At 46.4% G+C, this 27,956-nt stretch overlaps 1 protein-coding gene across 3 annotated transcripts in view; it reads right to left on the reverse strand.

Annotated features, from left to right (window-relative positions):
* The window catches only part of RYK (receptor like tyrosine kinase), a 432,692-nt gene that overhangs the window by 73,494 nt on the left and 331,242 nt on the right, over nt 1-27,956 (reverse strand). For all 3 annotated transcript variants that reach the window (XM_063915553.1, XM_063915552.1, XM_063915551.1), the window contains one exon: nt 30-162. In XM_063915553.1, the coding sequence (XP_063771623.1) occupies nt 30-162 (133 nt within the window). The remainder of the gene's footprint in view (nt 1-29; nt 163-27,956) is intronic.

The following is a 27,956-nucleotide window of genomic DNA, read 5'->3' on the forward strand; positions in this document are numbered from 1 at the left end:
GTGAATTGATTAGACAGCAATATGATTACCTGTGGGTTATTGGCCTCCACCAGCTTACACTGCCTCAGGAACAGTTTCAGGTTCCCCCAGTTCATGAAAGGCAGCAGCACCATTGGCTTCTCCCCATCCTCTATACAGACATGACCAATGGGGAGGAGATTCCTGAAAAACAGATCAACATTAGACAGCTCAGATACCAGGTACACTGTGTTATTATACAATCTAGCTCTCTCTATATACACACACCCACAGACAGACAGACAGACAGACAGAGACACACACACACACACACACACACACACACACACACAGGTAGAGACAGTCTGGAATGTCGCATCTGGAGGACAGCAGTCATAGCAGTCAGAGGTAATTACCATGATACTCTATAACAAGTTAGGTGGATAATAAATCAAGAGGAGGCACCACACAAGGGGGGTGATTCAGACCTGATCGCAGCTGTGCGTTTTCGCAAGTGCGCATGCACCGCAATGAATAAGGAAGAATAAGGAGAATAAGGAGTGAGTAATGGCCTTTAGACTTTGCAGTGATCAGATCATTCACTACGTTAGTCAGTGCCATCTCTGTGGAGTGTTGGACACGAAAGCCTGACTGAAGTGGGTCCAGTAAGTGCGTGAGTTAAGAAAGTATGTGAGGTGAGTGTAGGCAAGTCTCTCAAGTAGCTTGGAAGTGCATGGAAGCTGAGAATTGGGACTGTAATTTGAGAATTAGGGTCAGCATTTTGTTTTCTTCAGAATGGGAGTAATCACTGAATGCTTGAACAGGGATGGAAAGATACCAGTAGATAGATAGATAGATAGATAGATAGAGATTACAGATTTTAGTTAAGGTTGGGATGAGCATAGGAGATGGAGCTTTACTTATTTGTGAGGGTATAGGATCATGAGGAGTAGTAGAGTAGGCAGATGAGAAGAGTGTCTATACTTCATCTTCATTTGTGGGATCAAATGAAGAAAGGTATCAGAAGGTTCAGGAAGGGAACGGAGCAGGTCACTGGCTGTGGAAGAGCATATCATTTAATTCCAGATTCTTATCAGTCTTGTCCATGAAATAAACATATACCAAATAAGCCAATTAGGAAAATTCAGTACAGGCGCTATAGATATAGAATAACCACACTAATATATTTAACTTATTTTTGCAGCTCTCACACAGTGATCTGAAACAACTAAAAAGATAAATAAAATGAACATATAGACTTGACTATATAAGAGAGCGCGAAAATAATATAATATAAAAACAATTTATTATTAAAAAGTCCAATTGGTAAATAGATCAAAATTTGTTATAATAAATCCACATCACATCACTTGAACCATTATAAACCAGTAGACTTATGTCCATGACCAGTCCCAATTTAAACATATTTATAGATGTCCAAAGATTCTTACATGGACAAAGATGTAAATAAATGTCCCGGACCAATAAATGGCTCCCTGTATTGAAGAATAAATGTGGATGTATACCTTATTAAGGGTACTGGCCTTTTAGATATAGTGGAGATATGTGCCGAAGTAGAGCTTGACACTCTGCTGGATATGAATTAATGATCCTCCTCATCCATGTAGTGCAGTCACAGCCCCTGTGATTGGTACATAAAATATCTCACCGCTAGCATTTTTGTGCCTCCTGTCCTTGGAACTCCAAACGGTGCACTTGTAGCCGTGGAATGCAGGGAGATGCTGCCAGACCCTATAGCACAAGGGCTGAGGCAGCGATGTAGAAGACGGTGAATCCCGGACTGGGGCAGCGCAGCCGCAAGCAGCACGGGCGGTCTGCAGATGATTCGTCCCTGACTGGGACAGAGCGGCCGGCAACGAAAAAGGTGATCTGCAAGGAGGTGGATCCTAAAGCTGGGATGAAGCAGCTGTCCGCGGCACAGGTAATCACCACAGTGGCAATGCCGGTATTGAAAGCTGGTAACAAGGTGGGTGAAGTGGCTATCACCTTTACGCGTTTCTCCGACGTAGCTGGCTGTCGGTTTCCTCAGAAGGTAATCCTGATACTAGGGAGTCCCAGGTATTTAAAGGCATTATCCACCAATCGGTGCTGATTAAGCCCATATGTTAAATATCAACAGGTGCTCCCTCATCCTGCAGGTCAACCCCATGCAGGTGTATAGCAGGAATTTTAATTAAAACGTGTGGTTTTCATTGTATCAATGGTTCAATAGTACAGAAATTTACATACAATGCACATTACATAGAATTATACATATAACCATCTAAACCATTATGAATAAAAAAAAAAGGGGAAACAATACATTTCCATCCTAAATGATAACATGTGCATCACGGAGAGAAATAGAAACAAATTTAAATGGGTCTTTTTTCAGGGTTAAGTACAACTTCCAGCATACTCATAATTAGTGGAGCCGCTGTGGCTCAGCACACTAATAGCCAGTACCAGTGAGCACTAAGGAGCAAGTTCGAATCTCACCTGTGAACCAATAAAAAAAAATAAAAAAATAAAAAATAAAAAATTATATATATATATATATATATATATATATATATATATATATATATATATTAGTTTAAAAAAGAGAATACACTTTTTTCTATGGTTAATATCAATTATCATCAAGTATTAATTTCTTCTTTTATTATTTTAGTTGCTGTTATTGTACATATCCCCGAATTTGGCCCAACATCTCTTATACAATAATTGCTACATATAATCCTAATGATAAGTGAATAGAGAATATATATGGGAGAACATAATGATTGCGCTCCCATTATACCAATGCAGAAAATGATAAGATACATAGTAAAAAATTAAAATACTAACGTAACTCAATCTAAATATTTCATGTATAGATAAAAAGATTTGTACTCATAATAGAGTACATAGTATACATGCAATAATAGTCCCCCCAGACATAAGGAGTATATTGGAAAGATATTCAGGAGTATACAGGACATCCTAATGATAACCTTCGTCATTAGATGGTAGGGAGACCACCATTATACTGAAGTATACACATACACACTCATATGTCATTAAGTTCAATACAGTCATTGAGACCTTTAGGAAAAAGAGTCCCAAGAGTGTTTATCCAGAAAGCCTCACGTTTACAGAGATGATTATATCTGTCACCACCTCGAGTTGTGGGTTTAACATATTCTAAACCCTGTACTTTTATTGATTTGATATCACCACCATGCACTTCTGTGACATGTCTCACTAAGCTATGGTAACTATGACCTCTAAGGATGTTATTTCTATGTTCTAGAAATCTTATACAGAGCATGCGTGTTGTTCGGCCAACATACTGGATACCACAGATACAATTAATAACATATATGACATATTTAGTCTGACAATCTATACTACTTTGTACTTCAAACTGAGTCCCGTGTGTGTGTGAATATACATAAGTAGCTCCATCCATGATAAATTGGCACGTGATGCACCTCTTTCTCCTGCATTTAAAGCACTCAATCGATTTTACAGATTTTTGTAACCAGGAATTTTTATTACTATTATTATTACTGTTGGTAACCAAATTGGAGCCCAGGGATCTATAATGACTAGGCGCTAAAAAGGTTTGTAAATTTGATGCCTTCTTAAAAATAAGAATTTACTTACCGATAATTCTATTTCTCGGAGTCCGTAGTGGATGCTGGGGTTCCTGAAAGGACCATGGGGAATAGCGGCTCCGCAGGAGACAGGGCACAAAAAAGTAAAGCTTTACTAGGTCAGGTGGTGTGCACTGGCTCCTCCCCCTATGACCCTCCTCCAGACTCCAGTTAGGTACTGTGCCCGGACGAGCATACACAATAAGGGAGGCATTTTGAATCCCGGGTAAGACTCATACCAGCCACACCAATCACACCGTACAACTTGTGATCTAAACCCAGTTAACAGTATGACAACAGAAAGGGCCTCTTAAAGATGGCTCCTTAACAATAACCCGAATTAGTTAACAATAACTATGTACAAGTATTGCAGATAATCCGCACTTGGGATGGGCGCCCAGCATCCACTACGGACTCCGAGAAATAGAATTATCGGTAAGTAAATTCTTATTTTCTCTATCGTCCTAAGTGGATGCTGGGGTTCCTGAAAGGACCATGGGGATTATACCAAAGCTCCCAAACGGGCGGGAGAGTGCGGATGACTCTGCAGCACCGAATGAGAGAACTCCAGGTCCTCCTTTGCCAGGGTATCAAATTTGTAAAATTTTACAAACGTGTTCTCCCCCGACCACGTAGCTGCTCGGCAGAGTTGTAATGCCGAGACCCCTCGGGCAGCCGCCCAAGATGAGCCCACCTTCCTTGTGGAGTGGGCTTTTACAGTTTTAGGCTGTGGCAGGCCTGCCACAGAATGTGCAAGTTGAATTGTGTTACAAATCCAACGAGCAATCGACTGCTTAGAAGCAGGTGCGCCCAACTTGTTGGGTGCATACAATATAAACAGCGAGTCAGATTTTCTGACTCCAGCCGTCCTTGCAATGTATATTTTTAAGGCTCTGACAACGTCCAACAACTTGGAGTCCTCCAAGTCGCTAGTGGCCGCAGGCACCACAATAGGTTGGTTCAGATGAAATGCTGATACCACTTTAGGGAGAAAATGCGGACGAGTCCGCAGTTCTGCCCTATCCGAATGGAAGATTAGATAAGGACTTTTATAAGATAAAGCCGCCAATTCAGATACTCTCCTGGCAGAGGCCAGGGCTAGTAACATAGTCACTTTCAATGTGAGATATTTCAAATCCACCTTTTTCAATGGTTCAAACCAATGGGATTTGAGGAAATCTAAAACTACATTTAGATCCCACGGTGCCACCGGAGGCACCACAGGAGGCTGTATATGCAGTACTCCCTTGACAAAAGTCTGGACCTCAGGGACAGAGGCCAATTCTTTTTGGAAGAATATTGACAGGGCCGAAATTTGAACCTTAATGGATCCCAATTTGAGACCCATAGATAATCCTGATTGCAGGAAATGTAGGAAACGACCCAGTTGGAATTCCTCCGTCGGAACCCTCCGATCCTCGCACCACGCTACATATTTTCGCCAAATGCGGTGATAATGTTTCACGGTGACTTCCTTCCGTGCCTTAATCAAGGTAGGAATGACTTCTTCTGGAATGCCTTTCCCTTTTAGGATCTGGCGTTCAACCGCCATGCCGTCAAACGCAGCCGCGGTAAGTCTTGAAAAAGACAGGGACCCTGCTGTAGCAGGTCCCTTCTCAGAGGTAGAGGCCACGGTTCGTCCGTGAGCATCTCTTGAAGTTCCGGATACCAAGTCCTTCTCGGCCAATCCGGAACCACTAGTATTGTTCTTACTCTTCTTTGCCGTATGATCTTCAATACCTTTGGTATGAGCGGCAGAGGAGGAAACACATACACTGACTGGTACACCCAAGGAGTTACCAGTGCGTCCACAGCTATTGCCTGTGGATCTCTTGACCTGGCGCAATATTTGTCCAGTTTCTTGTTGAGGCGAGACGCCATCATGTCTACAATTGGTCTTTCCCAACGGTCTATTAACATGTTGAAGACTTCTGGATGTAGACCCCACTCTCCCGGATGAAGATCGTGTCTGCTGAGGAAGTCTGCTTCCCAGTTGTCCACGCCCGGGATGAACACTGCTGACAGTGCTATCACGTGATTCTCCGCCCAGCGAAGAATCTTGGCAGCTTCTGCCATTGCACTCCTGCTTCTTGTGCCGCCCTGCCTGTTTACATGGGCGACCGCCGTGATGTTGTCCGACTGAATCAACACCGGCTTTCCTTGCAGGAGAAGTTCCGCCTGGCTTAGAGCATTGTAGATTGCTCTTAGTTCCAGAATGTTTATGTGAAGAGACTTTTCCAGACTCGTCCATACTCCCTGGAAGTTTCTTCCTTGTGTGACTGCTCCCCAGCCTCTCAGGCTGGCGTCCGTGGTCACCAGGATCCAATCCTGAATGCCGAATCTGCGGCCTTCTAATAGGTGAGCCTTCTGCAACCACCACAGAAGTGACACCCTTGTCTTTGGTGACAGGGTTATTCGCAGGTGCATCTGCAGATGCGACCCTGACCATTTGTCCAACAGATCCCTTTGGAATATTCTTGCATGGAATCTGCCGAATGGAATTGCTTCGTAAGAAGCCACCATTTTTCCCAGGACTCTTGTGCATTGATGTACTGACACTTTTCCTGGTTTTAGGAGGTTCCTGACCAGATCGGATAACTCCTTGGCTTTTTCCTCTGGAAGGAAAACCTTTTTCTGAACCGTGTCCAGAATCATTCCTAGGAACAGCAGACGAGTTGTCGGGATTAAATGGGATTTTGGAATATTCAGAATCCACCCGTGTTGTCTTAGCACCTCTTGAGATAGTGCTAAAGCTGTCTCCAGCTGTTCTCTGGACCTTGCCCTTATTAGGAGATCGTCCAAGTATGGGATAACTAATACGCCTTTTCTTCGAAGAAGAATCATCATCTCGGCCATTACCTTGGTAAAGACCCGAGGCGCCGTGGACAATCCGAACGGCAGCGTCTGAAACTGATAGTGACAGTTTTGAACAATGAACCTGAGGTACCCCTGGTGTGCGGGGTAAATCGGAACGTGTAGATACGCATCCTTGATGTCCAAGGATACCATAAAGTCCCCTTCTTCCAGGTTCGCTATCACTGCTCTGAGTGACTCCATCTTGAACTTGAACTTTTTTATGTAGAGGTTCAAGGACTTCAGATTTAGAATAGGCCTTACCGAGCCATCCGGCTTCGGTACCACAAATAGAGTGGAATAATACCCCTTTCCTTGTTGTAATAGGGGTACTTTGACTATCACCTGCTGAGCGTACAGCTTGTGAATGGCTTCCAACACCCTCTCCCTTTCGGAAGAGACGGTTGGTAAGGCAGACTTCAGGAAACGATGAGGAGGATCCGTCTCTAATTCCAACCTGTACCCCTGAGATATTATCTGCAGGATCCAGGGGTCTACCTGCGAGTGAGCCCACTGCGCGCTGTAATTTTTGAGACGGCCCCCCACTGTCCCCGAGTCCGCTTGAGAGGCCCCAGCGTCATGCTGAGGTTTTTGCAGGAGCCGGGGAGGGCTTCTGTTCCTGGGAAGGAGCTGCCTGTTGGTGTCTCTTCCCTCTTCCTCTGCCTCGTGGCAGGTACGACAAGCCCTTTGCTCTCTTATTTTTGTAGGAGCGAAAAGGCTGCGGTTGAAAGGTCGGTGCCTTTCTCTGTTGGGGAGTGACTTGAGGTAAAAAAGTGGATTTCCCGGCAGTAGCCGTGGCCACCAAGTCTGATAGACCAACTCCAAATAACTCCTCCCCTTTATACGGCAAAACCTCCATGTGACGTTTTGAATCCGCATCGCCTGTCCACTGTCGTGTCCATAAGGCTCTTCTGGCTGAAATGGACATAGCACTCACCCGAGATGCCAGTGTGCAAATATCCCTCTGTGCATCACGCATATAGATAAATGCATCCTTTATTTGTTCTAACGACAGTAAAACATTGTCCCTATCTAGGGTATCAATATTTTCAATCAGGGATTCTGACCAAACTACTCCAGCACTGCACATCCAGGCAGTTGCTATAGCTGGTCGTAGTATAACACCTGCATGTGTGTATATATTCTTTTGAATAACTTCCATCTTTCTATCTGATGGATCCTTAAGTGCGGCCGTCTCAGGAGAGGGTAACGCCACTTGTTTGGATAAGCGTGTGAGCGCCTTGTCCACCTTAGGGGGTGTTTCCCAGCGCGCCCTAACCTCTGGCGGGAAAGGGTATAATGCCAATAACTTTTTTGAAATTATCAACTTTTTATCAGGAGCAACCCACGCTTCATCACACACGTCATTTAATTCTTCTGATTCAGGAAAAACTGTTTGTAGTTTTTTCACACCATACATAATACCCTGTTTTACGGTATCTGTAGTATCAGCTAAATGTAACGTCTCCTTCATTGCCAAAATCATATAACGTGTGGCCCTACTGGAAAATACGTTTGAATTTCTACCGTCGTCACTGGAATCAGTGCCCGTGTCTGGGTCTGTGTCGACCGACTGAGGCAAAGGGCGTTTTACAGCCCCTGACGGTGTTTGAGGCGCCTGGACAGGCATTAATTGATTGTCCGGCCGCCTCATGTCCTCAACTGACTGTTTAAGGGAAGATAAACCATCACGTAATTCCACAAATAAAGGCATCCATTCTGGTGTCGACCCCCTGGGGGGTGACATCTGCATATTTGGCAATTGCTCCGCCTCCACACCAATATCGTCCTCATACATGTCGACACCACGTACCGACACACACCGCAAACTCACAGGGAATGCTCTAATGAAGACAGGACCCACTAGCCCTTTTGGGGAGACAGAGGGAGAGTCTGCCAGCACACACCACAAAGCGCTATATATACAAGGGATATCCTTATATTAAGTGCTCCCTTATAGCTGCTTTAATATATATATATATAGCCATTAATGTGCCCCCCCTCTCTGTTTTACCCTGTTTCTGTAGTGCAGTGCAGGGGAGAGACCTGGGAGCCGTTCTGACCAGCGGAGCTGTGACAGAAAATGGCGCAGTGTGCTGAGGAGATAGGCCCCGCCCCTTTTTCGGCGGGTTCTTCTCCCGCTATTTTTCCAGTCAGGCAGGGGTTAAATATCTCCATATAGCCCCTATGGGCTATATGTGAGGTATTTTTAGCCTTGTATAAGGTTTATATTTGCCTCTCAGAGCGCCCCCCCCCAGCGCTCTGCACCCTCAGTGACTGCCCAGTGAAGTGTGCTGAGAGGAAAATGGCGCACAGCTGCAGTGCTGTGCGCTACCTTATGAAGACTGAGGAGTCTTCAGCCGCCGTTTTCCGGACCTCTTCACGCTTCAGCATCTGCAAGGGGGTCGGCGGCGCGGCTCCGGGACCGGACTCCACGGCTGGGCCTGTGTTCGATCCCTCTGGAGCTAATGGTGTCCAGTAGCCAAGCAGCAAATCCACTCTGCATGCAGGTGAGTTTACTACTTTCCCCCTAAGTCCCACGTTGCAGTGATCCTGTTGCCAGCAGGACTCACTGTAAAGAAAAAAAAAACCTAAACTAAACTTTCTCTAAGCAGCTCTTTAGGAGAGCCACCTAGATTGCACCCTTCTCGTTCGGGCACAAAATCTAACTGGAGTCTGGAGGAGGGTCATAGGGGGAGGAGCCAGTGCACACCACCTGACCTAGTAAAGCTTTACTTTTTTGTGCCCTGTCTCCTGCGGAGCCGCTATTCCCCATGGTCCTTTCAGGAACCCCAGCATCCACTTAGGACGATAGAGAAAATAACATACGGGTTTTTCTTCCAAAATAGTGGACAGAATCCTATCTGTTTTAAATATAGGATAGTTTTTATTAATGATCTTCTTAAGTTCTCTGGAAACATATTAAACTTGGTAATGAATCTGGGTTGTTGTAGATCAGTGTCAGGTGTACATTCCACATCTAATTTAGATGCCAAAAGTGATTCCCTATCTCTAGAACGAGTTTCCATTAGAGCTTCTTCCACTAATTTAGCTGGATACCCCTGCTCTCAAGAGGTAGCAAGTTCTGCGGCCTGTGTCTCAAATTGTTCTAACTGAGAACAATTGCGACGTATCCTAAGATATTGGCTTTTAGGTATATTATTAAGCCATCGGCGGAAGTGACAACTTCTATACTTCAAAAAATTATTGGTATCAACCTCTTTACGGAAGGTGGATGTGACTAAGCTATCATGCTCAATTCTAATATCTATATCCAAAAAATGGTTCAAGTGATGTGATGTGGATTTATTATTATAACAAATTTTGATCTATTTACCAATTGGACTTTTTAATCATAATAAATTGTTTTTATAATATATTATTTTCGCGCTCTCTTATATAGTCAAGTCTATTTGTCCATGAAATAGGAAGCAAGATCTTGTGCACTGATGGTAGCTGTTGGGATTGGTGAGGGAGGGATATGAAGTGATTTAAGTGCATTAAGAAGTGGCTTGGGGTTAGAGGCTTGAGCAGAAATGAGGAATTGGAAATGTGTGTGTTTGGCAGTGCCCACAGCATTACAGTAAGAGTGGTAAATGGTCTTCTATGTGATGTCACAAACTATGAGATTTTTGCCACTCACGTTCTACTTTACGTGAAAGTTTTCGTAGGTGTCTTGTAAATTTAGAGTGCCACATTTGACATCTAAGTTCACATGTAGTGTGAAGGGTAGCTGGAGCCACTTCATCAAGTGCCATTTCTAGAGTTTGGTTCAGGTAGTGAGAGGTGAATGTTGAAATTGGTGAGAATAGTTGTTGCAGAGTGGTGAATAGTTGTTGAAAATTAATAGTTAATATTTCTGTGGATTTGAGGTGGTTTGATAGACTTCAGTGACACAGAGTTTGACTTAATAAAAGAGAGCATGCAGATAAGGTGTGATTGGAGAAAGGGAAAGAAGTGTCAGTGAATTCAGAAACTGAGCATAGTCTGGTGAATACAAGATCAAAGCATGAGTAGAGAAGTCAGTCTATGGGAATGGCCGAAAGAGGTGGTTAGAGAGTAGTTTAAAAGGCATGGGAAGATTGTGGATTGTCAGTGATAATGAAATCGTCCATAATGATGGTGGAGATGTCCGAGAATAAGAAGTGAGGAAGCAAAGCAGAAAAATCTTCCAAAATGTGTTTGGGTTACCCAGGGTGGTTGATAGATATAGCAGCAACTCACAGAGAGAAAGGGGTGAAAATCCTGAGAGAATGTATTCACAATGATATAAATGTGAGTTATGGAACCGGTGGTAGAACTATACATGTGAAAAATTGGGACAGTAATATTCAAACCCCACCTCCTTTGCTGTTACCTGTTGGAGGTGTGTGTGAAGTGGAACCCACCATGTGACAGTGCTGCAGGGAAAGCTGTGTCTAATTGTGTGAGCCGTGCTTCTGTTATAGCTAACAAGTGGAGGTTTTTTTTTTTTTTTATGAAAAGGTCATGGATGGATGTTAATTTGTTGGAAACAGAGCGTGCATTCCATAAGGTACACTTTAGTGACTGGGAGGGAGAGATGGGAGACATGTGATGTTTAGAAGATTTGTTGGATTTACAATCAGTTATGAATCAGCTGAATGTAAGTGTACTATTTAATTTCCACCTCAGATAACTGCCCCCTTAACTGAGTGCAGAGAAATAGAAGCCAAATGAACATCTACCCAAAAGGACCTAAATTACTCTGTTTTAAGTAAACACTAGGCCAGTGGTTCTCAAACTCGGTCCTCAGGACCCTACACGGTTCACGTTTTCCATGTTACCCAGCAGCTCCACTGTGTTTCACCAACTGTCACATTTTAAAAATCTACAGGTGACCTGCAAAACATGTACCGTGTGGGGTCCTGAGGACTGAGTTTGAGAACCTGTGCACTAGGCCATGTATGCATAACATAAATGATTCATAAGGCACAATGTGTTGCAAATGCTATATTGTTATCACGCACGGATATTACCGACTGTATTTGTAGCACTCAAATACCAGGCAGCTTTATTTTAACAATGCGACTTAAGCTGGGCACATACTATATGATCAATTGCCAAATATATTGTTATGACGTGGATAGTCGTTCCTGGCAGTCATTCATTGAATGGGCACACTGGACATGCTGCACATCCAATGGGACGATTCCAGGGCCATGCAGTATGTAATGATACATTGTGCAGTGGATCGCATAGTGTGTATGGCGGTGCAATATACTAAAACATCACAGTGCGGTACATTCAGTTGTGTACTCCGCTTTAGACTATAGCTAGGACATACCTCCTTCCTAAAGTTTAAATAAGAATTTACTCACCGGTAATTCTATTTCTTGTAGTCCGTAATGGATGCTGGGACTCCGTAAGGACCATGGGGAATAGCGGCTCCGCAGGAGACTGGGCACAACTAAAAGAAAGCTTTTGGTCTAACTGGTGTGCACTGGCTCCTCCCCCTATGACCCTCCTCCAGACCTCAGTTAGGATACTGTGCCCGGAAGAGCTGACACAATAAGGAAGGATTTTGAATCCCGGGTAAGACTCATACCAGCCACACCAATCACACCGTAGAACTCGTGATACAATACCCAGTTAACAGTATGACAACAACTGAGCCTCTCAACAGATGGCTCAACAATAACCCTTTAGTTAAACAATAACTATATACAAGTATTGCAGACAATCCGCACTTGGGATGGGCGCCCAGCATCCACTACGGACTACGAGAAATAGAATTACCGGTGAGTAAATTCTTATTTTCTCTGACGTCCTAAGTGGATGCTGGGACTCCGTAAGGACCATGGGGATTATACCAAAGTTCCCAAACTGGCGGGAGAGTGCGGATGACTCTGCAGCACCGAATGGGCAAACTCTAGGTCCTCCGCAGCCAGGGTGTCAAACTTGTAGAATTTAGCAAATGTGTTTGACCCCGACCAAGTAGCTGCTCGGCAAAGTTGTAGAGCCGAGACCCCTCGGGCAGCCGCCCAAGAAGAGCCCACCTTCCTTGTGGAATGGGCTTTCACTGATTTAGGATGCGGCAGTCCAGCCGCAGAATGTGCAAGCTGAATCATACTACAGATCCAGCGAGCAATAGTCTGCTTTGAAGCAGGTGCACCCAACTTGTTGGGCGCATACAGGATAAATAGCGAGTCAGTCTTTCTGACTCCAGCTGTCCTGGAAACATAAATTTTCAGGGCCCTGACTACGTCCAACAACTTGGAAGCCTCCAAGTCTTTTGTAGCCGCAGGCACCACGATAGGTTGGTTCAGATGAAAAGCTGATACCACCTTAGGGAGAAACTGGGGACGAGTCCTCAATTCTGCCCTATCCATATGGAAAATCAGATAAGGGCTTTTACATGACAAAGCCGCCAATTCTGATACACGCCTGGCCGAGGCCAAGGCCAACAACATGACCATTTTCCACGTGAGATATTTCAATTCCACGGTTTTAAGTGGCTCAAACCAATGTGACTTTAGGAAATCCAACACCACGTTGAGATCCCAAGGAGGCACAAAAGGGGGCTGAATATGCAGCACTCCCTTAACAAAAGTTTGAACTTCAGGTAGTGAAGCCAGTTCTCTCTGGAAGAAAATCGATAGAGCCGAAATCTGGACCTTAATGGAACCCAATTTGAGGCCCATAGTCACCCCTGACTGTAGGAAGTGCAGAAAACGGCCCAGCTGAAATTCCTCCGTTGGGGCCTTCCTTGCCTCACACCACGCAACATATTTTCGCCAAATGCGGTGATAATGGTTTGCGGTCACTTCTTTCCTAGCTTTAATCAGCGTAGGAATGACTTCCTCCGGAATGCCCTTTTCCTTCAGGATCCGGTGTTCAACCGCCATGCCGTCAAACGCAGCCGCGGTAAGTCTGGGAACAGACAGGGCCCCTGCTGCAGCAGGTCCTGTCTGAGCGGCAGAGGCCATGGGTCCTCTGAGATCATTTCTTGAAGTTCCGGGTACCAAGCTCTTCTTGGCCAATCCGGAACAAAGAGTATAGTTCTTACTCCTCTTCTCCTTATTATCCTCAGTACCTTTGGTATGAGAGGAAGAGGAGGGAACACATAAACCGACCGGTACACCCACGGTGTCACTAGAGCGTCCACAGCTATCGCCTGAGGGTCTCTCGATCTGGCGCAATATCTTTCTAGCTTTTTGTTTAGGCGGGACGCCATTATGTCCACCTGTGGCTTTTCCCAACGGTTTACAATCAGTTGGAAGACTTCCGGATGAAATCCCCACTCTCCCGGGTGGAGGTCGTGTCTGCTGAGGAAGTCTGCTTCCCAGTTGTCCACTCCCGGAATGAACACTGCGGACAGTGCTAACACGTGATTTTCCGCCCATCGGAGAATCCTTGTGGCTTCTGCCATCGCCGTCCTGCTTCTTGTGCCGCCCTGTCTGTTTACATGGGCGACTGCCGTGATGTTGTCTGACTGGATCAGTACCGGCTGGTTTTGAAGCAGGGGTTTTGCCTGACTTAGGGCATTGAAAATGGCCCTCAGTTCCAGAATATTTATGTGTAGGGAAGTCTCCTGACTTGACCATAGTCCTTGGAAGTTTCTTCCCTGTGTGACTGCCCCCCAGCCTCGAAGGCTGGCATCCGTGGTCACCAGGACCCAGTCCTGTATGCCGAATCTGCGGCCCTCTTGAAGATGAGCACTTTGCAGCCACCACAGCAGAGACACCCTGGTCCTTGGAGACAGGGTTATCAGCCGATGCATCTGAAGATGCGATCCGGACCACTTGTCCAACAGGTCCCACTGAAAGTTTCTTGCATGGAACCTGCCGAATGGAATTGCTTCGTAGGAAGCTACCATCTTTCCCAGGATCCGCGTGCAGTGATGCACCGACACCTGTTTTGGTTTTAGGAGGCCTCTGACTAGAGATGACCGCTCCTTGGCCTTCTCCTCCGGGAGAAACACTTTTTTCTGTTCTGTGTCCAGAACCATCCCCAGGAACAGTAGACGTGTCGTAGGGACCAGCTGTGACTTTGGAATATTTAGAATCCAGCCGTGCTGTTGTAGCACCTCCCGAGATAGTGCTACCCCGACCAACAACTGCTCCCTGGACCTCGCCTTTATCAGGAGATCGTCCAAGTACGGGATAATTAAAACTCCCTTCTTTCGAAGGAGTATCATCATTTCGGCCATTACCTTGGTAAATACCCTCGGAGCCGTGGATAGACCAAACGGCAACGTCTGGAATTGGTAATGACAATCCTGTACCACAAATCTGAGGTACTCCTGGTGAGGATGGTAAATGGGGACATGCAGGTAAGCATCCTTGATGTCCAGTGATACCATGTAATCCCCCTCGTCCAGGCTTGCAATAACCGCCCTGAGCGATTCCATCTTGAACTTGAATTTTTTTATATATGTGTTCAAGGATTTCAAATTTCAAATGGGTCTCACCGAACCGTCCGGTTTCGGTACCACAAACATTGTGGAACATTAACCCCGTCCTTGTTGAAGTAGGGGCACTTTGACTATCACCTGCTGGGAATACAGCTTGTGAATTGCCTCTAACACTGCCTCCCTGCCAGAGGGAGTTGTTGGTAAGGCAGATTTGAGGAAACGGCGGGGGGGAGACGTCTCGAATTCCAGCTTGTACCCGAGATACTACTTGAAGGATCCAGGGATCCACCCGTGAGCGAGCCCACTGATTGCTATAGTTTTTGAGACGGGCCCCCACCGTACCTGGCTCCGCCTGTGGAGCCCCAGCGTCATGCGGTGGACTTGGAGGAAGCGCGGGAGGACTATTGCTCCTGGGAACTGGCTGTATGCTGCAGCTTTTTCCCTCTACCTCTGCCTCTGGGCAGAAAGGACGCGCCTTTAACCCGCTTGCCCTTATTGGTCCGAAAGGACTGTACCTGATAATACGGTGCTTTCTTTGGCTGTGAGGGAACATGGGGTAAAAATGTAGACTTCCCAGCTGTTGCTGTGGAAACGAGGTCCGAGAGACCATCCCCGAACAACTCCTCACCCTTATAAGGCAAAACTTCCATGTGCCTTTTGGAATCTGCATCACCTGTCCACTGCAGAGTCCATAACCCTCTCCTGGCAGAAATGGACATTGCACTTATTTTAGATGCCAGCCGGCAAATATCCCTCTGTGCATCTCTCATGTATAAGACTGCGTCTTTAATATGCTCTACGGTTAGCAATATAGTGTCCGTCTAGGGTATCAATATTTTCCGACAGGGAATCTGACCACGCAGCTGCAGCACTGCACATCCATGCTGAAGCAATAGCTGGTCTCAGTATAGTACCTGTGTGTGTATATACAGACTTCAGGATAGCCTCCTGCTTTCTATCAGCAGGTTCCTTTAGGGCGACCGTATCCGGAGACGGTAGTGCCACCTTCTTTGACAAGCGTGTGAGCGCTTTATCCACCCTAGGGGATGTTTCCCAACGTGACCTATCCTCTGGCGGGAAAGGGTACGCCATTAGAAACCTTTTAGAAATTACCAGTTTCTTATCGGGGGAAGCCCACGCTTCTTCACACACTTCATTTAATTCCTCAGATGGAGGAAAAACTACTGGTAGTTTTTTCTCTCCAAACATAATACCCTTTTTTGTGGTACCTGGGGTAACATCAGAAATATGCAACACATTTTTCATTGCCTCAATCATGTAACGTGTGGCCCTATTGGAAGTTACATTAGTCTCATCATCGTCGACACTGGAGTCAGTATCCGTGTCGACATCTGTGTCTGCCATCTGAGGTAGCGGGCGTTTTAGAGCCCCTGATGGCTTTTGAGACGCCTGGGCAGGCACAGGCTGAGAAGCCGGCTGTCCCATATTTGGTATGTCGTCAAACCTTTTATGCAAGGAGTCGACACTGTCGCGTAATTCCTTCCACAAAGCCATCCTCTCAGGTGTCGACCCCGCAGGGGGTGACATCACATTTATCGGCATCTGCTCCGCCTCCACGTAGGCCTCCTCATCAAACATGTCGACACAGCCGTACCGACACCGCACACGCACAGGGAATGCTCTGACAGAGGACAGGACCCCACAAAGCCCTTTGGGGAGACAGAGAGAGAGTATGCCAGCACACACCAGAGCGCTATATAACACAGGGATTAACACTATAACTGAGTGTTTTCCCTTATAGCTGCTTATATCATATATTGCTGCGCCTAAATTTAGTGCCCCCCCTCTCTTTTTTACCCTTTTGTGCTTGAAACTGCAGGGGAGAGCCAGGGAGCGATCCTTCCAGCGGAGCTGTGAGGGAAAAATGGCGCCAGTGTGCTGAGGGAGATAGCCCCGCCCCTTTTTCGGCTGACTTTTCTCCCGCTTTTTTTATGGATTCTGGCAGGGGTATTTATCACATATATAGCCTCTGGGACTATATATTGTGATTTTTTTGTCAGCCAAGGTGTTAATATTGCTGCTCAGGGCGCCCCCCCCCCCCCCCCCAGCGCCCAGCACCCATCAGTGACCGGAGTGTGAGGTGTGCATGAGAAGCAATGGCGCACAGCTGCAGTGCTGTGCGCTACCTTGTTGAAGACCGAAGTCTTCAGCCGCCGATTTCCAGGACCATCTTCATGCTTCTGGCTCTGTAAGGGGGACGGCGGCGCGGCTCCGGGACCGAACGATCGAGGTCGGGTCCTGTGTTCGATCCCTCTGGAGCTAATGGTGTCCAGTAGCCTAAGAAGCCCAAACTATCTCCAGTCAGGTAGGTTCGCTTCTTCTCCCCTTAGTCCCTCGTAGCAGTGAGTCTGTTGCCAGCAGATCTCACTGAAAATAAAAAAGCTAACATATACTTTCTTTTCTAGGAGCTCAGGAGAGCCCCTAGTGTGCATCCAGCTCAGCCGGGCACAAGATTCTAACTGAGGTCTGGAGGAGGGTCATAGGGGGAGGAGCCAGTGCACACCAGTTAGACCAAGAGCTTTCTTTTAGTTGTGCCCAGTCTCCTGCGGAGCCGCTATTCCCCATGGTCCTTACGGAGTCCCAGCATCCACTTAGGACGTCAGAGAAAATAGGTTTAAACAAGTGTTGCCATTCAGCAAGGGTACAAGTTCTTGTCTGCACATTGGGGGTGATTCCGAGTTGTTCGCTCGCTAGCTGCTTTTAGCAGCATTGCACACGCTAAGCCGCCGCCCTCTGGGAGTGTATCTTAGCATAGCAGAATTGCTAACGAAAGCTTCGCTAATTTTCTCGTAACGTTTACCGCGCAGTTTGAGTAGCTCCAGACTTACTCTGCCATTGCGACCAGCTCAGTCCTTTTCGTTCCTGGTTTGACGTCACAAACACACCCAGCGTTTGCCCAGCCACTCCTGCGTTTTCACGTAGAACGCCTGCGTTTTTCCGCACACTCCCATAAAACGTCCACTTCCTGTCAATCACACTATGATCAGCACAGCGATGGAAAAGCTTTGTTATGCCGTGAGTAAAATACCCAACTTTTGTGTAAAATAACTAAGCGCATGTGCTCTGCGTACCTTGTGCATGCGCAGTAAGCGACTAATCGCAGTATAGCGAAAATCGGCAACGAGCGAACAACTCGGATTGACCCCCTTTGTCATTATCTATGGCAGGTGCATGTGGACACCATCCGCCATTATGTCAAGAATGGGGGATATTCCCTAACTTTGAGGTCAGTGGCAAAATCTGTTCCGATAGGGACACAGCCCTTCAATCAGGACTGAACACCAAAAAGTCCTACCTCCCAACCATCCCAATTTATGTGGAAATCTGGAAAAACTTGTTGTGGATACCTAGCTTTAAAAGCACATCTGTAAGGCTCTCATTGTGCATGCTAAAATGAAGCCACGTTTGATGCATCATTGTTAGTCATGCACGCAGTTCAGAGTAGGGATACACTGAATGGATTAGAGCAGAAACCTCAGACTAGAATTTGCATAGGTACAAACAAGAAAATTAGAGTAAATGACTTAGCCGGCGCTGTCAGAACGTTGTCTCATCTAGATATAACCTTCAAACTTCCATTTGCATAACCATAAGTTTCACCATAGGGAAAATGAAACAAAGTGGCAATAGTGAAGTTTGTTTAATACAGTGAGAGACAATACAGAAACAAAAATAACATGGGTGTATCAATAAATCAATATTCCACCATAAGCTTCTGGTAACTCAAGAGTGCGAGCTAATTACCGGATGACAATGGAACCGTGGCCAAACAGTTCCAAAGTAAGCATGGACAGATGATGGAAGCTGGAATCTTTCCAATCAACATCCACGCTGGTCACCGCCAAAGAAACTCTCACTCCCTGTAGTCCCAAAAGGCTTCCAACGCGTTTCCACTCCTGAACTGGAGTCTTTTTCAAGGTATTCTGGTGTATATTGACTTCCTGTCACATGTTGGTATTTAAATGATCATTGTCCAATCACAAGCCAAGGTACACAGGTGGACCCTATACATAAAATTCCTACTGAGTCCTATGGTCTTTACTGTGTACCTCCCTATTGGCTGTGTCCATAAACAAACACCTTTAATCTCCATGGTAACACATTCCTATTCGCCCTCCGTCGCGTCACTTCCGGTGACGTGCTCCCGAGTTCCTATAGTAACCCAATGCAGGAAATGCACGGCGTTTTGATACTCCAATGGAGACGTTTTACAAAAAACGTAGGAATTTTATGTATAGGGTCCACCTGTGTACCTTGGCTTGTGATTGGACAATGATCATTTAAATACCAACATGTGACAGGAAGTCAATATACACCAGAATACCTTGAAAAAGACTCCAGTTCAGGAGTGGAAACGCGTTGGGAGCCTTTTGGGACTACAGGGAGTGAGAGTTTCTTTGGCGGTGACCAGCGTGGATGTCGATTGGAAAGATTCCAGCTTCCATCATCTGTCCATGCTTACTTTGGAACTGTTTGGCCACGGTTCCATTGTCATCCGGTAATTAGCTCGCACTACTGAGTTACCAGAAGCTTATGGTGGAATATTGATATATTGATACACCCATGTTATTTTTGTTTCTGTATTGTCTCTCACTGTATTAAACAAACTTCACTATTGCCACTTTGTTTCGTTTTCCCTATGGTGAAACTTATGGTTATGCAAATGGAAGTTTGAAGGTTATATCTAGATGAGACAACGTTCTGACAGCGCCGGCTAAGTCATTTACTCTAATTTTCTTGTTTGTACCTTATCACGTTGGTGAGGGGACCTCACGAGTTTATGTAAGCTGGTAGCAGTATATTGCGCATAGAGCCTTTGTTTACCTTTTGCCTTTTAGAATTTGCATAGGGTCTTCCATACATACCCACCTGCTAGTGGACACTGCATATCAATGTGGCGAAGTTACACTGGGCTAAGTAATGGAAGATTAGTGAGATCTGAACGATGATCGATATGAATGATGATTCAAATTGGCATGCATTGAAAAGCGATGAAAAACCAATGTTGAACTACCGTGGGGAAACGCATTGTTCATCGTCGTTGCATCCACATTAAACGATAAATCGTTCATTTCTGAACAATATCGTTCATTTTGTCCTTAGATATTGTCCAGTGTGTAGGGCCCTTAAGAGAGATCAATATTTCCAGCATCTGCAGATGTGGGCATAATTGCAAAATGTACTCTCCAAAAGGGGAGGAGAAACGGGCATTCTTTCAAAGTGCAAATCAGGAATACTGACATTAAACCTGTGCCCACTGGGCACGAGTGAGTAAAACAATCACATTATTATTTATTCGTCGTCAGAACAAAAAAAAAATATTTTGAAAGCAATATATGCATTAAAAACAAAGCCAATAACAAGGTATATCCCATGAGCAGGACTGAAGCACATCCTTTCCCAGGACTATCTGGTGAGCCTAAGTTTCTTAGCATTGCAATAGATGCACAATGGTATTGCCTGTCACACATACACACTCTACATAAGAGTTCTCCTCACTAAGTATCAGCAAACACTGGTCACCAGTATGCAAACCATTGGGATGACTATAAGGAAAATAGGAATGTCATGTAAAGAGAATGTGCGAGCGTCAGTAGTGGTTTATTTTTTCCTTTGTAATTACCTGTTACAGGTACACCACCGATAATCCGGCATCCTCGGCTCCAGCACTGCGCTGACAGTGGTGTCGGCGGCATCCTGACATTCCCCCGCAGCCTAATCCTATCAAATGCGTCTCCCATAGCCCAACTCTGGCCACACAGCCAGACTGTCCGCCCGCAGTGCGACTCCCTGCCCACAGCATGACTCCCTGCCCACAGCATGACTCCCTGCCCACAGCATGACTCCCTGCCCACAGCATGACTCCCTGCCCACAGCATGACTCCCTGCCCACAGCATGACTCCCTGCCCACAGCATGACTCCCTGCCCACAGCATGACTCCCCCACCCGCAGCCAAACTAAGCATCTCACTGCAAATCTAGATCCTCCCATCTCCTATCTCACACCAGCTGCCTAACTTCCCCCAGCACCTGATGTGTTAGGATTAAAAGAGGTGCCGGACCATCAGGTGACGGATAATCGGTGGTGTACCGGTGTTTATAAGGTGCCCCAATGGCTCATCGCACTATGCATAGGGGACAGTACATAAGTAACAAAGGGGTCTATATACTAAGCTTCAGAAAGAGATAAAGTGGATAGAGATAAAGTACCAACAATCGGCTCTTGTAATTTTTCAAACACAGCCTGTAACATGGCAGTGAGGAGCAGACTGGCTGGTGCTCATCTCTCTCTCCAAGGCTTAGTACATAGACCCCCAAATTAGACAAGTACAAATTTACATAATTATAACATGCAAATTCTAAAAAGAAAATAGGAAAGGAGGTCCTGCTGGTGGAATCTTACAGCAGATAGGGTAGAGTGGCTGGAAGATTAAGGTGGGCTGGTAGGCTTGCAGTTAACAGGGAACCTTTGGTGCGACTGGCAGAAAGGGGCAGGAGAGGTGGAGTAGTGAAAAAGTAAATTAGACAGGCAGTAGTTTTGAGGATACATTAGATAGGTACGAGGCAGGCGGTCGGCAGGCCAGTGACAAGTAGTAATGTACAAAGTTAAATGTGATAGGTTGAGGTGGTGGGGGATGTGAGAGTAGGGTCAGGAAGGACAAACTAAATGAGACTGGGGGGAAGGGGGGAATTAATAGGATTTTAATTACCTACCGGTAAATCCTTTTCTCGTAGTCCATAAGAGATATTGGGAAATCTAGTATGATGGGGTATAGACTGGGTCCAAAGGAGCCAATGCACTTTAAATTTCTTCAACTGGGTGTGCTGGCTCCTCCTCTCTATGCCCCCTCCCACAAGCAGTTATAGGTAAAAATGTGCCCGAAGGAGAAAGGACATATTTGAGAGAAGGAATATGATAACAAAGAGTGGTGAGATTTACACACCTTTAACATAACAACCAGAAATGGCTGGGAATAACAACAGCTGAACAGGTAACCACATAACAAGAACCTGCAGAAAAGTCAACGCACTGAGGCAGGCGCCCAATATCCCTTATGGACTACGAGAAAAGGATTTACCGGTAGGTAATTAAAATCCTATTTTCTCTAGCATCCATAAGGGATATTGGGGAATCTAGTATGATGGGGACGTCCCAAAGCTTCCAGAACGGTTGGGAACGTGCGGAGACTGCTGCAGCACCACCTGCCCAAACTGGGTATCCTCTTTGGCCAGGGAATCAAACTTGTAGAACTTCACAAAAAAGTGTTTTTCCCCAACCAGGTAGCAGCTCGGCAAAGCTGTATGGCCGAGACTCCACGGGCAGTCACCCAGGAAGAACCCACTGATCTTATAGAGTGGGCCTTCAGAGACTTAGGAACAGGTAAGGCTGCCGACACACAGGCCTGTTGAATAGTAAGCCTAATCCAACAAGCAATGGACTGCTTTGTAGCAGGACAACCCTTTTACTGCGCATCATAGAGCACAAACAAAGAATCCGTCTTTCTGATCCGAGCCTCTCTTGACATAGATCTTCAAGGCTTCTCTGGAGGAGCAGAAGTGCCAGAACCGGATGGAATCACAATAGGCTGATTCAAGTGAAATGCAGAGACAACCTTCGGCGGGAACTGCTGCCTAGTCCGGAGCTCCACTCTGTCCTCGTGAAAGACCAAGTATGGACTTTCACACGACAAGGCCCCCAATTCTGAGACACGTCGAGCAGAAGCCTGGGCCAGTAACATCATAGTCTTCCACGTGAGGTACTTGTCTTCTACCGTCATCAGAGGTTCAAACCAGGAGGACTGTAGAAATTCCAACACTACATTCAGATCGCAGGGTGTCGAAGGCGGCACAAAAGGAGGTTGGATGTGGAGTATACCTTCCAAGAAGGCCTGAACTTCTGGCAACACTGGCAATTTTTTCTGGAAGAAAATGGAGAGGGCCGAAATCTGGACCTTAATGGAACCCAGACGTAAGCCCTTATCCACACCAGCCTGCTGGAAACGTAAGAAGTGTTCCAAGTGAAACTCAGCAGGCGGATACGTGCGTTCCTCGCACCACGAGACCTATCTCCTCCAGATAGGATGATAGTGTTTTGACATCACAGCTTTCCTGGCCTGAACCATGGTAGCAATAACCTTCTTGGAAAGGCCCTTGTGAGCTAGGGTGTTCCGCTGAACCTCCATGCCGTCAAACAAAGTCGCCGTAAGTCCGGGTAGACGAACGGACCTTTTTGAAGAAGATCTCTTTGTAGTGGTAGAGGCCAAGGGTCTTAGACGGTTATGCTCAGAAGATCAGAGTACCACGCCCTCCGAGTCCAATCCGGGGCAATTAGTATTGCCTGGACTCCCAGATTTCTGATGTGCTTGAGTAACGGAACCGGAGAAAACAGGTAGACCAGCCGGCAAGGCCAAGGCGACGTCAGAGCATCCACTACCCTCGCCTGAGGGCCCCTGGTACGTGAGCTATACCAGGGAAGTTTCTTGTTGAGACGAGAAGCCATCATATCTATTTGCGGGCAGCCCCACTGGTTGATGACCTGCTGGAACACCTGCTGGTGGAGTCCCACTCACCCGGGTGGAGATCGTGACGACTCTGGAAGTCCGCCTCCCAGTTGTCCACACCCGGAATGAAGATTGCTGACATTGCTCTTGCATTTCTTTCCGCCCAGAGGAGTATTTTTGACACCTCTTGCATGCAGGCTCTGCTTTTTGTCTCTCCTTGTCGATTGATGTACGCCACCACTGTGGCATTGTTCGACTGTACCTGGATTGCGTGAACCTGGAGCAGAGGAGAGGCCAGAAGCAGAGCATTGCAGATCACCCCAAAGTTCCAGATCGGAAGAAGGCTTTTGTGGGCTGACCACCTGCCCTGGAACTGAGCCCCTTGGGTGACAGCTCCCCATCCTCGTAGACTCGCATCTGTCGTGAGGCAGGTCCAATCCTGAATTCCGAAACTCCGGCCCTCAGTAGATTGGAGGACTGCAGCCACTACAGGAGGGAAATTCTGGCCTGAGGTGACAGCTGTATCATCCGGTGCATCTGAAGATGTGAACCGGACCATTTGCTCAGGAGATCCAACTGAAAAGTTCTGGCATAGAACCTGCCATATTGGATATCCAAGGAGACCATGAATTCCTGTTCTTCCAGGCTCGCAGGGATTCCATTTTGAACTTTAACACCTTCAAGCAAGGATTCAAGGATCTCGTATTCAAAATGGGTCTTACCAAACCGTCTGGTTTCGGCACCACAAGCAGGTTTGAGTAAAACCCTATTCCGCGTTGCAGTATAGGTACTGGAATATTCACGTGGGACTGGACCAACTTTAGGATGGCATGTTGCAATGTAACTTGCATATCCACCAAAGCTGGTAAGCTTGATTTGAAAAATCGTGGGGAGGAGTACTGCTGAACTCCAGCTTGTAGCCCTGAGAAACAAGATCTCTGACCCAGGTATCCTGGCAGGAAGTCTCCCAGATGCGACTGAAGTGACGCAGTCGAGCTCCCACCTCGAGATCCCCTTGGGGTGGATGGGCACCGTCATGCTGAGGTCTTAGCGGAAGCAGAACTGGTGGCCTGGTCCTGAGAGCTGTTGCTGGCAGGCTTTCTGGACTTACCTCTGGTGCCTCTAGTCGCAGTGGAGGCACCTCTGGCCTTAGATCGAAATCTGAGAGACTGAAAGGACTGGACAGACGGCCCCGGGTAGGAGCGTCTCGCCTACGGGGCCCCAGAGAGGAGAAACGTGGATTTCCCAGCCATAACTTTGGAAATCCAGGTATCTAATTCAACCCCAAAGAGCCATTCCCCAGAAGAGGGGAGGGATTCCGCACTACATTTGGATTCTGCGTCCGCAATCCACTGACACAACCACAAGGTCCTGCGCGCCGACACTGCCATGGCAGAAGTCCTGGCATGAATGTTCCCCATCTCCTTGAACGAATCACAGAGGACACAATGACCGGCCATTGCGACACACCTGCTGCCATGTAAATAGATTTGAGTATAGTCCCAATTTTCCTATTCCCAGGATCCTTTATGGAAAAGGAGCCCGGGGCAGGCAGCACCGCCTTTTTGGACAGTCAAGAGACTGATGTGTCAACCCCTGGGGGTTCCTCCCAAAACTTCCTGACTGCAGGAGCAAATGGGAAAGTGCGCAAAAACTTTGACACTTGGAATTTGTCTGGATTTTTCCAGGCTAACTTGAATAGGTCATCTAACTCTAAAGAATCAGGGAAAGTGACATTAGGCTTGTTTTGTATAAAGAAAAACAACTGCTGTGACGCAGCATCCTCTAGAGGGAGCTTTAACATGTCCCGCATAGCCAGAATTAGGAGTTCAATACCCTGAACAGAATCGGGATCCCCATTAACGGGGTCCAAGTCCTCCCCATCCTCCTGTATATCCTGATCTGTGTCAGAGAGTAGTGCAGGTAAACCACGTTTTTGTGGTCCGACATGAGAGGTAGGGGGCTGTGCTGCATCTGCCCTAGCAGCTAAATCTGCAACAGCCTGTTGCAGTAGCTGAGTTTTCTGCACATTAGCAGTGAGCAGGGATGACATATGACATCATAGTTTTAAGAGACCCTAGCCAGTGGATCTCTGGACCCTCTCCCCAAGCCCCTTCACTGACTTGTGAAGATTGGCTGTTCACAAGAAACAGAATCAGATAATGGAGAGAATCTGGTGTGGCATACACTGCACAGCTTGTGTTTACCAATGTTTCACAGTAAGTACAATAACAGACATACAACCAGTTACATTGCAAGCCTGCCTTACTGTATGTGAGAGGAGACAGATAGAGAGAAGGACATCAGCACACCCCTAGCTGCACAGCCCCAGTGAGGCTGTCAGCTAACTTTATCACAGTAACACTAATAGATTCTGTCCTGTAGAGGACCAAGATAGTGTACAATTGAGGTTCTCCCCCTTTGCTACACCCTGTACCAGAAATCCAGCGTGGCTTAGGAGTCAGGAAGCGCTGTGTGTGCTGTGGATGGCTGCAGTAAGCAGAAGGTGGTGCCAAAATGCCTCTGTCCCGCACTGAGGTAGCTTTGCCCCCTCCAATGGCACAGAAGCTACAGTGATATATTATACTGGCAAAATCTCCTTACAGCTAAAAACCCCCCCACAAGTGCTAGTTTTAGCGGTTTTGTACCAGTCTTCACGGGGGATCTCAGCGGAACCCCTCCGGGAGGGTCCCGTACACCGTGCCCGTGGTCAGGCGCACAGTGAACCGGGGGATCCCCTTAGTGGGGCCCACGGTTTATACTCACCACAGATGTCACCTTCAGGCAGCGTTAGGGGTGTGCAGCGTGCTGCGACAGCCAAGGCGCAGTGCCCCACTGAACAACAACCCCTCAGGACGGTAGTCCTGCAGCGGGGAAGTGGCTCTGCACCTCTGAAAGGCCAGTAACCGCCCCCCCTTCCCTAACTCCCATGGTGCAAGTATGCTGTTGCCCAAACAGCGTACCGAAAATAACAAACATGAAAAAGAAATTGAAGAAAACTCTCTGGAGCTTAGAGATGTGCATCCTCTCCTGAGGGCACTTTTTTCTAAACTGCCTGTGAGAGGGGGCATAGAAGGAGGAGCCAGCACACCCAGTTGAAGAAATTTAAAGTGCACTGGCTCCTTTGGGCCCCGTCTACACCCCATCATATTAGATTCCTCAATATCCCTTATGGAAGCTAGAGAGGAAAAAAAAAAAAAAAGACAGCATGGATACTGAAGAAGCCAATCTGGTTTGACAGAGAGGGTGGTAGTAGCAGTCAGAGGGCATAGATGTGAAGAATGATCAAATCAAGAGAGAGGCTGCTGGTATCAGAGGTCAATTACGAAATGCCAAATGAGTATGGGAGTGACAGAAGTTTGCATGTAAAGCAGTAAATACAGATCATGAAACAAATATTATCTTTTGTTAGTCCGATTAAACAGAATAGCTAGATGTTGATTGGTTGGTATGGGTTACAACTCATTAGGCTTTGCATCATATTAAATTAGCAGTTTCATGGGCAAATATAACCAATGACCCAACTTTAAGCATATGAATTAAACATTCATGCATTGGGAAGCATTGGTGAAAAAAAAAAGAAAAAGAAAAGGAAACCATGCAAGCACTACAAGCCAGCGAGATCACAGATCTGAACTTGGAAGAGATAGTAAGGGATAGGTTTCTGGGGACTACGGGTTCTACGGGCACAGAGTATGCACAAAACATGGTCTTCAGTTCCGATCCTCCCTCACATACATCTGGAAAAGTACTCCAAGCAGATCTGAGCATGTAGAAGCACTTGATTTTTTTTCCCCAGCACAAAGAGATTATGCTTGTGTATTTTATGGTTTGTATAGCAGAATTAATTCAAAACCACTCCACGTCAAGTAACAATCCATCTATATAAGATTTAAAGGAAACCTTACACAAAAGCGGATACTAGGTACACACCTCAAAGATCTGATGCCAAATGCCGTATAGCAGGTCCAATTCAATCATAACACCATCACACGATAATGGTACCTGGGTATTGCATCAGATCATTAAAAGGTGTATACCTGACATTACAAACAGATAAATTGCACTGACCAGCCAGGAATCTGCTCAACAGCCAAATTATTGTACAGTGTGTAGCACATGTCAATTTCTCTTTTGAACATCACTTGTTCTGTTTTTGGATAATAAATGAGCAACATTACTTTTCTGCAAGTTAATAATCCGTAATGAGAGGTCTGCTTCATTTCTAAATATATAGCTTTTGAACCAATAGCTTAAATATTTCTCGAGTGTAGTCAATAAGTACATTTTAACGTACTTGTTGAGGAGGGATTCGGTTAGCATCCCGCCAGTCTGGATGCCAGCAATCATGTGACAGATGGCGGAATGCCAGTACCGGAACACCGATCGTGGACATTCCGAAGGTAAGCATTGGGGTGACTGTTATGGTTAGGCACTTAGGGGACGGGGGTCTGGCCCTAGCCACTACCCAACCTGAGTCTTGGCCCTAGCCGTCACCCCCCGAATTTTAGCCCTAACCACCACCCCAGGTGGGATAGGGGAGGGGTAAAATAATTACCCCTTCCCATGTCGGCATTATCATGGTCCGGATACCGGGGACGGTTATGT

Source organism: Pseudophryne corroboree, chromosome 4, assembly GCF_028390025.1.
Source record: "Pseudophryne corroboree isolate aPseCor3 chromosome 4, aPseCor3.hap2, whole genome shotgun sequence".
Lineage (NCBI taxonomy): Eukaryota > Metazoa > Chordata > Amphibia > Anura > Myobatrachidae > Pseudophryne > Pseudophryne corroboree.